Raw genomic sequence first — 12434 nt, forward strand, 5'->3', positions numbered from 1 at the left:
GCATGAGAGTGGTGAGAGGCTGGACTGGGTTGCCCAGGGAGGTGGTTGGGGCCCCATGGCTGGAGGTGTTTAAGGCCAGGCTGGTTGAGGCTGTGGGCAGCCTGCTCTAGGGTAGGGTGTCCCTGGGCATGGCAGGGGGCTTGGAACTGGCTGATCCTTGTGGTCCCTTCCAACCCTGATTGATTCTATGATTCTATGACTTGTACTAAGCGGTCAGTGAAATACATGGTCAGCAGTGAAGCATGAAGGGGCCCTTACTTCAAATCAGATGCAAGTTGGTCAGGAAAAACAAAGTCTGCTGAGTAACAGTCTGCCTGCTCTGTTAACTGAGAGTGGCAACATGATGGGCTATTCAGAAAGGGACAATCAAGATCCTCTACTTTCAAAGCAATCCATTGGGTGTCTCCTGTCTTGCTGAATATGGCATGGTGTTCTGAAATAATGACAAACCTTGATGAATGGGCACATGCATTATCATAGCAGTCAGTCTCACAGGAATGAGATGCATTAAATTCTTAGTTACATTGTAAGCCTATCTGCTGGTGCATTCTAAACATGGAAATCCTAGGAACAAAGAGAGGACAAGGACACAAGGTAAGAGGAGCTCAGGATCTCACAACAGCATTGTTTTTATGAAGTAAGGAATTAAGTATTTAACTGCTTTGGTCCAAAGTTCAAGGGTTTCATATCTCAACTTATTTCTTCCCTGTTTCTTTTTCTGTGTTCCCTTTGTCTTGCCTTCCTTAATGTTGTCTGAGGGCTTCATGGACTTTTTGCTCTTCCTTTTGCAATTTATTCTCCATCACATGGGAAGGTAGGCTGTGCCACATGGTATTAATAGTCTGAAGCAACCAAGATCATTGTAGATGAACGTAGGTTGTAAAAATACAGCCAGGTGGAGGCTTTGTTGTTTACCTTTAAAACTAATCAGCCAATCACAGCAATGCAAGATTAGAGAGACTTAAACCATACACACATACAGAATACTAAATATTCCCCCACAGCAAACTGCTGGCTAAGCTGTCAGCCCATGGCTTGGATGGCAACACTCTGTGCTGGGTTAGGAACTGGCTGGAGGGCTGAGCCCAGAGACTGGTGGTGAATGGTGCCACATCCAGCTGGCGGCTGTCACTAGTGGTGTCCCTCAGGGATCAGTGCTGGGCCCCATCCTCTTTAACATCTTCATAGATGATCTGGATGAGGGCATGGAGTCAGTCATCAGCAAGTGTGCAGATGACACCAAGCTGGGGGCAGATGTGACTAGGTTGGAGGGCAGAAGGGCTCTGCAGCGGGACCTTGACCACCTGGACAGATGGGCAGAGTCCAATGGGATGGGGTTCAATAGCTCCAAGTGCAGGGTGCTGCACTTTGGCCACAGCAACCCCATGCAGAGATACAGGCTGGGGTCGGAGTGGCTGGAGAGCAGCCAGACAGAGAGGGATCTGGGGGTGCTGATTGATACCCGCCTGAACATGAGCCAGCAGTGTGCCCAGGTGGCCAAGAGAGCCAGTGGCATCCTGGCCTGCATCAGGAATGGTGTGGCCAGCAGGAGCAGGGAGGTCATTCTGCCCCTGTACTCTGCACTGGTTAGACCACACCTTGAGTGCTGTGTTCAGTTCTGGGCCCCCCAGTTTAGGAGGGACATTGAGATGCTTGAGCGTGCCCAGAGAAGGGCGATGAGGCTGGGGAGAGGCCTTGAGCACAGCCCTACGAGGAGAGGCTGAGGGAGCTGGGATTGGTCAGCCTGGAGAAGAGGAGGCTCAGGGGAGACCTTATTGCTGTCTACAACTACCTGAGGGGTGGTTGTGGCCAGGAGGAGGTTGCTCTCTTCTCTCAGGTGGCCAGCACCAGAACAAGAGGACACAGCCTCAGGCTGTGCCAGGGGAGATTTAGGCTGGAGGTGAGGAGAAAGTTCTTCCCTGAGAGAGTCATTGGACACTGGAATGGGCTGCCCGGGGAGGTGGTGGAGTCGCCGTCCCTGGAGCTGTTCAAGGCAGGACTGGACGTGGCACTTGGTGCCATGGTCTGGCCTTGAGCTCTGTGGTAAAGGGTTGGACTTGATGATCTGTGAGGTCTCTTCCAACCCTGATGATACTGTGATACTGTGATATTAGTTTTTTTTGGGGGGCTTTTTTTTCCTGATGGACTTGTGTCTAAAGATGCAGATAGAAAAATTGTAGCCCTTGCATTGAGAAGCCTACTGCATAAATAACTAGCTTGGAAAATCCAGGCTTTGATCAGCAGCTGAGTGAAGATGGCACTGGAGAGAGGTATGTTTGAAGCACACCTCAGCTTCCCTGAGGTAGTGTGCAGTCTTGTTATTTTATTACTCTTCTGGTGGTGCTCTGCAGTTCAAAGAAGATAATGATGCTACTTCTGTCTAAACCAGGAAAAAAGAAAAAGGAAAAAAAGAGAGAAAAGGAAATGCTATTGAGTTAAACTGAAATATGTTTCTTCTTAAGCAGTAATTTGTAGGGGCTTTCAGAACAAGATTATAAAAGTCAGGATCCTGAGTTTACACGTGGAGAGTGGAGATGGGATATAAACCAGTTTTGTGCTTCCCCTTAGCAAGCTTGGCTGTAGCTTTTTGCAACCAAAGTTATTGCTGCCAGGTAATGGCCTTGGGTAGCCTCTGTGAAATGACTAATCCCCTTAGTGCAGCCTAAGAAAGAAAGACCTTTCATAAAATCATAGAATCAACCAGGTGGGAAGGGACCTCCAAGCTCAGCCAGTCCAACCTAGCACCCAGCCCTAGACAATCAACCAGACCATGGCACTAAGTGCCTCATCCAGGCTTTGCTTGAACAGCTCCAGGGACAGTGACTCCACCACCTCCCTGGGCAGCCCATTCCAATGCCAATCACTCTCTCTGGCAACAACTTCCTCCTAACATCCAGCCTAGACCTCCCCTGGCACAGCTTGAGACTGTGTCCCCTTCTTCTGTTGCTTCTTCCACTTAGTATTTCCTTGCATTAGGCAAGACAATGCAGTGCTTTGGAATCCTCATGCCCTGAGCTATTGCTAGATACTCAGCAATGAGAAATCTCAGTTTTCACTGCCTGTGCTGACTCTTGAGTGTGCACTAGCTTATACGGATCGGTGTATCTCCTTGTCCTGTGTGTGTAGCCCTCATCTGTGTCTCTAGAGTTGGAGCTTTCTTTATATTTTTTTAAAATCCAGCAGACAGTGAATGGGGCAGAGAAGTCACCTGTTTGGTCAAGAGCAGCAAGGCAGAAGGCGTGAAACAGTTGTCATTCATCTGCAAATGTTATGTGGGTTGTACAACGTGACGGTTTAGGTGTTACCTGCCCCCCCCTCCACTCTTATGAAATCACCCAGACTAGACTCAGTGTAGTGGTTTGGGTGTTACCCACCCCCCCACACTTAAAAAAATCATCCAGACTAGACTCATCCCAGCTGGAAATTTAAGTATGAAGCTTCATATTTACAGCTTAGCACAATATCCAAGCAGGTATTTACAATGTATACAGCTATAGACAGAAATAGACAAGTTAAAAAGTAATACAGAAACACAACAGCCCTCCCAGAAATCACAGTCCCCAGGAGGGGCTCCCAACCACCCTTCCACCTCCTTTCCATCCCTCTACCGTATCCCAGATTTTGCCTTACATTCAAGTTGAGTTTGGAGAATTGGCCCGGAAGCAGAAGGATTAGTTACACAGACAGCAGATTAGAGAGAGAAGTGCAAGCAGCCAGAGCCAGAGGGCAACTCTGTTACCTGTGTTTGTGTTCCTGTTTTTATCCATCTCAGCAAGCCTATGAGTGCAGCAGACATCACCACTGTTTCCTTTTCACAGCCTAGCATCTAATTCTTCTCAGCAAAATATTCCAGCTAGCTTCAAACTAGCACACTCAGCCAGCTGGAAATTCAGAAATGAAGTTTTATATTTACAGTTTAGCACAATATACAAGCAGATATTTACAATGTATACAGCCATATACAGGTTAAAAGTAATACAGAAACACAGTAACCCTCTCAGAAACAATCAGAGTCTCCAGGAGGACTCCTGACCAAATCCCCCCCTTCCCACTCCCTCTTTCCCTCCCTTCAGAAATAACCAGATCAACCCACGTGTATCTCACATACTAAATCTGGAGATCTGAGGTGAGATGTCAAAAAGATCATCATAGAATCATAGAATCATAGAATCAACCAGGTTGGAAGAGACCTCCAAGATCATCCAGTCCAACCTAGCACCCAGCCCTAACCAATCAACCAGACCATGGCACTAAGTGCCTCAGCCAGGCTTTTCTTGAAGACCCCCAGGGACGGTGCCTCCACCACCTCCCTGGGCAGCCCATTCCAATGCCAATCACTCTCTCTGCCAACAACTTCCTCCTAACATCCAGCCTAGACCTCCCCTGGCACAACTTGAGACTGTGTCCCCTTGTTCTGTTGCTGGTTGCACAGCAAAAGAGACCAACCCCACCTGGCTGCAGCCTCCCTTCAGGTAGTTGTAGAGAGCAATGTACTGTACAGATCAAAGACTGAAGGAAAAATGTTACATTCTGTTAGAATTATGATAATAGTGATCAAGTAACTTCCTTGTTTATATATTTTTTTCTTTCCTTTGAGAGAACTTATAGACTATGGGAAAGTATCACAGACCTTAGGCTAAAATACACATAGTCACCATGTGTTATTGTTACTGTAGTACACTCCTGAGCTGTATGCTGGTAAGAAAAAAAGACTTTGGAAAACAGAGCTTCCTCGTGTCATTGCTATCAATTCCTGTTCACCTGCAGATATTGAGTGGCCTGGTGCCAAACCTGTGCTCCCTCCTTTCTCCTAACTGACAAACACCACACCTCCTTTCAGGCAGGCTGCTGGCTGGTACTGGATTTTGTTACAAAGGCATCTGGGGAGGAATAATAAACTGCACCAGCACAGGCTGAGAGGTGATCTGCTGGAGAGCAGCCCTGTGAAGAGGACCTGGGAGTGCTGGTGGATAACAAGTTAGCCATGGCACAGCAATGTGCCCTTGTGGCCAAGAAGGCCAATGGGGTCCTGGGGTGTATTAGGAAGAGTGTGTCCAGCAGATCAAGGGAGGTTCTCCTCCCCCTCTACTCTGCCCTGGTGAGACCTCATCTTGAATAATGCCTTAGTTTTGGGCTCCCCAGTTGAAGAGGGAAAGGGATCTGCTGGAGAGGGTCCAGCCTGGAGAAGACTTAGAGAGGATTCGATAAATGTTTATAAGTATCTGAGGGCTGGGCAGGAGTGGGGGGACAGGCTCTGCTCACTGCTCCCTGGGATAGGTCAAGGAGCAACGGGTGTAAGTTGCAGCATAGGAGGTTCCACCTCAACACAAGGGGGAACTTCTTTACTGTGAGGGTCCCAGAGCACTGGAACAGGCTGCCCAGAGAGGCTGTGGAGTCTGCTTCCTTGGAGACTTTCCAGGCCTGTCTGGATGTGTTCCTCTGTGATGTGTGCTAGATTGTGTGGTCCTGCTCCGGCAGGGGGTTTGGACTTGATGATCTCCTTGGGTCCCTTCTAACCCTTAACATCCTGTGAGCCTGTGAGATACTCAGTAGTAGGAACGCATCTAACCTTGAAAACATTTGGGGCTGGGTGGCTGAGGCCTCGTAGGTGGCACTGAGGAACTACTCATCTACAGTGTCTTTCTGATATCCTGGAAACCACACTGAACACTTACCAAGATAAATAAAGGCCATGTGTTAGCAGCCCTACAGTACAGGTGAGTAAAGATCGTTTGCGTGGTCAAATAGGAGTATGTTCATTCCCGGATTGCAAATGTGGCAATAAACTAATTAGCATCAGCTAAATATACATACATAAAAAGCGACATCAGCACAGCACACTTTTACCCATTCTTTATTTCGTGCCTTTCTTGCCTAGCCAAAAACCACCCGGGACTTCCAGCTGCCAGGTGACTCCCTGGCTCGGAGACCGAGCCAAACCAGGAGACTTTCGGGACAGCTATTTCCTGCGCTTAAGTGTGGACATGTCCTAAACGCCCCTTCAATTTCGCCATGCTCGCCTGCCCTGTGGTTTTGGTGCTAACGGGGAGCGACGGAGAGAACGAGCAGCGCTGCCCGCCCTGCCCTGCCCGCTCCGCCCTGCTGTGTTCTCCCGGCCGGGCGCTTGGGTTCCGAAGCGCTGAGTGCCGCACGTAGTTGCGGGGGAAAGGGAAAAGAAAGACGAGGTGGGAAGGCACAGGTAAGGCCGGCACCGCCCCGAAGGGAGCACCCCGACAGCGTCACCGCCGTAGCCGCGGGGCTCCCGGGGTGCGTGGCCGGGCCGGCAGCCTCTCCGCCGGGGCCGCGGGGCTCTCGGGGTGCGTGGCCGGGCCGGCAGCCTCTCCGCCGGGGCCGCGGGGCTCTCGGGGTGCGTGGCCGGGCCGGCAGCCTCTCCGCCGGGGCCGCGGGGCTCTCGGGGTGCGTGGCCGGGCCGGCAGCCTCTACGCCGGAGCCGCGGGCTCCCGGGGTGCGTGGCCGGGCCGGCAGCCTCTCCGCCGGGGCCGCGGGGCTCTCGGGGTGCGTGGCCGGGCCGGCAGCCTCTCCGCCGGGGCCGCGGGGCTCTCGGGGTGCGTGGCCGGGCCGGCAGCCGCCCGCCGGCGAGGCGCGGGGCTCTCGCGGTGCGTGGCCGGGCCGGCAGCCTCTCCGCCGGGGCCGCGGGGCTCTCCGCCGGGGCCGCGGGGCTCTCGGGGTGCGTGGCCGGGCCGGCAGCCTCTCCGCCGGCGGGGCGCGGGGCGGGGCGGGGCTGCTCCTCGCTCCGCCCCGTCCCGCGGGGCCCGCGGCGCGCGCTGCCCCGCCCCTCCCGCCCCCTCGGCGAAGGGGCCGCGCGGCCGGGGCGGCTCTCCCGCAGCCGCGGCGCTGGGGCGGCTAACAAAGGAGGCGCCGGGGCCGAGGGTGGGGCCGCCTCGGGGTAGGAGTGGAGGAGGCGGCCGGGGACGACTCGCCAGAAAGTTGTGGCTCTGCCAGCGCAGCGGCACTCGCCGCCACCGCGGGACGGGGCGCGGGGAGGAGCCGGGCCTGGCCCTGGGGAAGCGGGACCGCCTCCCGCTGCCGTGGCCGAAGGGTGAGTGGCGGCGGCGGGTTGTTGTCGGTGGGCGCAGCTCTGGGAGCGGAGCTGCCCCTCGGGGAGGCGGTGCGTGCCGCGGTGCGTGCCGCGGCTCCGGGGTGCGCAGGGGGAGGAAAGTTTTCTTCCGCGACTCCGAGCCGGTAAAGAGAAGCGGGGGCGCGAGGGCGCAACAGCTGCGGCAGAGGGCACCTGCGGGCGGGACGGGACGGGACACCTACGGAGACTGAGGCGAGGGGCGGCCCCGCCGCGGGGGAGCTCGAGGGCCGACGGCCCGCTGCGCCGCATGCCCCGCGGGCAGGAATTGCCGGCACGCCTGGGCGCCCGGCGGCTGGAAGTCTCCGCCGGGAGAGCGGGGAAGGCGGTGGCTCGACAGGGCGGGGAGCTGCCCGGGGCCGTGTGAGAGACCCGTCCCGCGGAACTGCGCTCCCCCTGCCCGGGAGAGTGGCTTCGTGGCTTCTCCCACACGTGGCTCTCACGACCTCTGGTCGAGCGGAGGAGCACGCCTGCCCTTAGTTGGCAGCTGGAGCGGGGTTCCCTGGCTCTGTCACCTCCCCTTCAAGCTGGGGTGCCCCTTTTGGTGCCAGCTGGGTGACGGGTGGTGACCGTACCGCTACGAGGGCTGTGCCCTGCCCCTCCGGGGTGCGCGTGTGGGCGTGAGGCACCTTCTCGCCCCGGGACGGCTGAAGCCAATTGAAGTGTCCAGCAGCACCCTTCCGTGCTACCTCACGTGTTAGATCCCCTCAGGCGTCCCTCGGCAGGGTCCCACTGAGTGGCTGGTCGGCCGCCCTGTCACGCGTGGGTACGGCTGGCAAGACTGCCCCGGCCTGCGTTTTCCGTGTGAAGCCTTGTGCAGCTCGTGGAGTTCCTGTGCCTCCCTGATCGTGGTCCTGTGCTGTAGGTGCTGGTGCTGCCTTGGGGCTCTCCATGGGAACCCTCTCCGGACAGATTTAGGCTGCCTCCGCGGTGTACCCGCAGCCCGTGAGCATGGCCTGGGTCTCTGACCAGGAGGAAGGCCCTGGAGGAGGACACAATGAGTTCAGTGACATCATTAAGTCCAGATCAGGTAAGCTGTTGAGACTGTGTTTGCCTGTTTTGTTTGGGTTTTTTTTTCCTCTTTATGCGTGGCTTCTGACCTCAGCTTGGATTTTAAAGAAACATGTTTTCCCAGCTTTTTTGGGGGCAGTATCTTGATAGTACAGTGAGTAGCTGAGACTACTCTTGTAGCTGTCCTACAAGTAAGTAATAGTAAGCATAGATCTCTGTTTGGGTCTTTTTTTGTGTGTTAGGCAAGTCTGTTTGTTTGGGGTCCACCTTCTGCATTATAATTACCTCTGCTTTTGTAAATAACTGTGTGCTTATAGTGCTCTTATGCAACCTCGTGTTGGCAGCTTTTCTGTTTGTTCTCAGGTGCTTAAAATGGCAACTGTGGCTGCAATACTGTGCCTCCTAAAAGTGCGTCCCTGGTAGTACTCGTGCAGTAAATTTATGTGCTTCCTCCATAATGTAAACTGCCTGTCTAAGGCCACTTGCTCAGGCATTTCCTCTGGTGAAACATCCACATAGCAGATCTGAGTATTATTGGAAAAATATGTGGGCTGCTTTAGTTTATTTTATGTTTGAGTTTTCCGAGGTGCTGATGGATGCTGGGATGGGTAAGCAGGTACCCTGATTTTAGCAGAGGGAGAATGGAGGCTTTGTAGGTGCAGGAGTGAGTTATTTAAACCCTGAGAGGTTTTTGAGGAGAGGTTGAGGGAGCTGGGCCTGTTTAGCCTGGAGAAGAGGAGGCTCAGGGGTGATCTTATTACTGTCTTAACTACCTGAAGGGGCATTGTAGCCAGGTGGGGGTGGCCTCTTCTCCCAGGCAACCAGCAATAGAACAAGGGGACACAGTCTCAAGTTGTGCCAGGGTAGGTATAGGCTGGATATTAGGAAGAAGTTCTTCACAGAGAGAGTGATTGGCATTGGAGTGGGCTGCCCAGGGAGGTGGTGGAGGCACCGTCCCTGGGGGTCTTCAAGAAAAGCCTGGATGAGGCACTTAGTGCCATGGTCTGGTTGATTGGCTAGGGCTGGGTGCTAGGTTGGACTGGATGATCTTGGAGGTCTCTTCCAACCTGGTTGATTCTATGATTCTGAGAGCAATTTCTGATACTCAGAGACTGGGTGCTTGCTTCCCTAACCTCCAAGCCTCTCTTTTTCTCTCCTAAATTCAAAATGCTTTTATTGTCAAAAGGTTTCCTTCGCTATCCGAACCCTAAATGTGTTTTTAAAGTGTTCCATACAATTAAAACTGTAGCTCTTTGGTTGGCAGTGACTTGATATGTCAGGCTATGCAGGATGCTGGTTTGAATCTGGATCCTGTTGGTGTTTGACTAATTAGTCTCTCAGATTTCTTCTTCCTGAGGAATGACACCTTTGCTGGAGGCCAGTCTTCCTCTTGACTTCTGATAGTGTGGTTGATGAAACAGAAGTGCTTGTGGTTTTTTATCTCAGATTCTGGAGTGCTGGTTTACATTTTCTGCTGTTGCTTTGAGTCCTGTGGACATAACTTTATTTGATTACATGTGTAGTCAGTAGGTGTAAGGGCTCTGAGTTCAGGGATGGCTTGCAGACATGCTGGAGAAGGGCCACAAGGATGCTCAGAGGACTGCAGCAGCTCTCCTATGAGGACAGACTGAAAGAATTGAGGCTGTTCAGTCTGGAGAGGAGGAGACTGCGAGGTGGCCTTCCAGGATCTGAAGGGGGCCTCCCAAAAAGCTGGGGAGAGACTTTTTAGGCTGTTAGGGAGTGACAGGACTGGAGGGAATGGAGCAAAGCTGGAAGTGGGGAGAGTCAGAGTGGCTGTGAGGAGGAAGTTGTTGAGCATGAGAGTGGTGAGAGGCTGGACTGGGTTGCCCAGGGAGGTGGTTGAGGCCCCATGGCTGGAGGTGTTTAAGGCCAGGCTGTGGGCAGGCTGCTCTAGGGTAGGGTGTCCCTGCCCGCAGCAGGGTGGCTGGAACTAGATGATCCTTATGGTCCCTTCCAACCCTGACTGATTCTATGATCTTTATGCAAGCACTGCAGTTTTATAGGGTATCTGAGGAAGCACAAGTGTATTTCAGATTTTCCTTGGATAAGCAAACTGTACAGTGAGTTCTGTTAGGACTGACAATTGCAAATCTCCTTTTACAGCTGCTTTTAACTGTTGTCTTCTCTTATAACAAGAAAGTGATGTCTATTCTAATACAAGGCTGAAAGTCTTGTGCATTGAATTAAAATTAGTGACTGAAGATAGATATGAAATCATTATCTTCTCTAAATAATACTCTGGTTTGGATCTGGATATGCAGTTTCAAGTTAATTGCTCTATAGCTCAGCTCTGAACCATTCCCTACCAAGTAAACCTGTGGGAGGGACTTCCTAATGAAAGGGCTGAAGTTTGCTGAAGTATGTATGGCAGCAAATGAAGGGGTAGTTGTGAAGGCCGGGGAAAAATATTGCAAGCTGTAATTCCTTTTTTCCCAGCTATCTGGGAAAGCAAAGGTTAATTTTGATACTTAGTCAACAGAGTTGTTTTCTCCTGTGGAGAGTTCTCCAAGGTGGGATGTTCTTCACAGTGCAAGTGAAGTATACTCTAAGTGTTACCTTATAACTTAACTAATATTTGGGCTGCTTGAGGGTTTTGAGGCTACAGAGAGCAGAACCAGACAAGGTTAAGTATCTCCACTTTGTTATAAGAATGGGTTTTTTTGGTGCTCACCTGCTCATCACCTGTGTTATGGGAAGCATCTAACACTTGGATGACAGCATGCAAATTTCCATATAAAGTTTTATTCTTAAAAATGAAACTACAAGCCCTACTTTGAGTGGGTGAAAAATCTCCAAGTGACATGGCATAATATTTTTAGCACATATTAATCCTATCTATTTTTAAATAGGAAGAATGAAAACAGTTGACTTTATAAATCAGACTCTGTATAAGGATCGTTTTCTCTCTGTGGTGTCATGGCCAATTGTCTCTCTTCTTCTTGGGAACAGATCACCAAGCTCTCAGAATGTTGTGGCTTTTTGTGCTAGGTTGAGCCTAGCTGGGGTATTTTAGTGTGAGGAATTAGATGATAACCTGGGAAAAGGAAACAGTGGTGATGTCTGCTGCACTCGTAGGCTTGCTGAGATGGATAAAGATGTATAAAGACAAGAACACAAACATAGATAACAGAGTTGCTCTCTGGGTCTGGCTGTCTCCCTTCTCTCTCTAACCTGCTGTCTCTGTAACTAATCCTTCTGCTTCCTTAAACCCCCTGGCCAATTCGCCAAACTCAACTTGAACATAAGGCAAAGTCTGTGATAAGATAGAAGGGAGGTGGAAGGGTGGTTGGGAGCCCCTCCTGGGGACTCTGGTTTCTGAGAGAGATGTTGTGTTTCTGTGTTACCTTTTTACCTTGTCTATTTCTGTCTATAGCTGTTTAGATTGTAAATATCTGCTTGTATCTTGTGCTAAGCTGTAAATATAAAGTTTCAATCCTTAGTTTCCAGCTCAGCTGAGTCTAGTCTGGGTGATTTTCCTAAGTGTGTGGGGGGGCAGGTAACACCCAAACCATCACACTGTTTAAAACCAGTTAAGATACGTGGCTAAACCTTCTGCCTAGTAATAACGTGGAAGAAACTGATCATTTGGCATGCTAGAATATGTAAGAAGTCAGGCCTATACAAAGAGTGGCACTAGTAAAAGTGTTTCTAACTATATGAGCACAAATAGTCCAGAGAAGGGCCACGAGGATGCTCAGAGGGCTGGAGCTGTGACGACAGACTGAAAGAATTGAGGCTGTTCAGCCTGGAGAGGAGGAGACTGCGAGGTGACCTTCTTATGGCCTTCCAGGATCTGAAGGGGGCCTACAAAAAAGCTGGGGAGGGACTTTTCAGGATGTCAGGGAGTGACAGGACTGGGGGGAATGGAGCAAAGCTGGAGGTGGGGAGAGTCAGACTGGACATGAGAAGAAAGTTGTTCAGCATGAGAGTGGTGGACTGGGTTGCCCAGGGAGGTGGTTGAGGCCCCATGGCTGGAGGTGTTTAAGGCCAGGCTGGCTGAGGCTGTGGGCAGACTGATCTAGGGTAGGGTGTTCCTGCCCACAACAGGAGAGTTGGAACTAGATGATCCTTGTGGTCCCTTCCAGCCCTGCCTGATTATATGATCCTTGTGATCCAGCCCTGCCTGATTCTATGATCCTTGTGGTCCCTTCCAGCCCTGACTGATTTTATGATTCTATGACACAGATCTACTTGTAGCTAGAAGTTATTTTTGAAGACACATCTTCTGCACTTAGAATAGAGTATGATGGTGACCAAAACTGCCTTTAAAATAACTTTTGGCTGTGGTAATTATAAAGGAGGCTCC

General features: G+C 51.6%; 1 protein-coding gene across 1 annotated transcript in view; it reads left to right on the top strand.

Moving 5' to 3' along the window:
* Positions 1-6818: 6818 nt before the first annotated feature.
* The window catches only part of UTRN (utrophin), a 481902-nt gene continuing 476286 nt past the window's right edge, over positions 6819-12434 (top strand). Inside the window, exons 1-2 of the mRNA XM_064158262.1 lie at positions 6819-7060; positions 7962-8126. Coding sequence (XP_064014332.1) covers positions 8048-8126 — 79 coding nt within the window. The 5' untranslated portion in view covers positions 6819-7060; positions 7962-8047. The remainder of the gene's footprint in view (positions 7061-7961; positions 8127-12434) is intronic.

Source organism: Pogoniulus pusillus, chromosome 18, assembly GCF_015220805.1.
Source record: "Pogoniulus pusillus isolate bPogPus1 chromosome 18, bPogPus1.pri, whole genome shotgun sequence".
NCBI lineage: Eukaryota > Metazoa > Chordata > Aves > Piciformes > Lybiidae > Pogoniulus > Pogoniulus pusillus.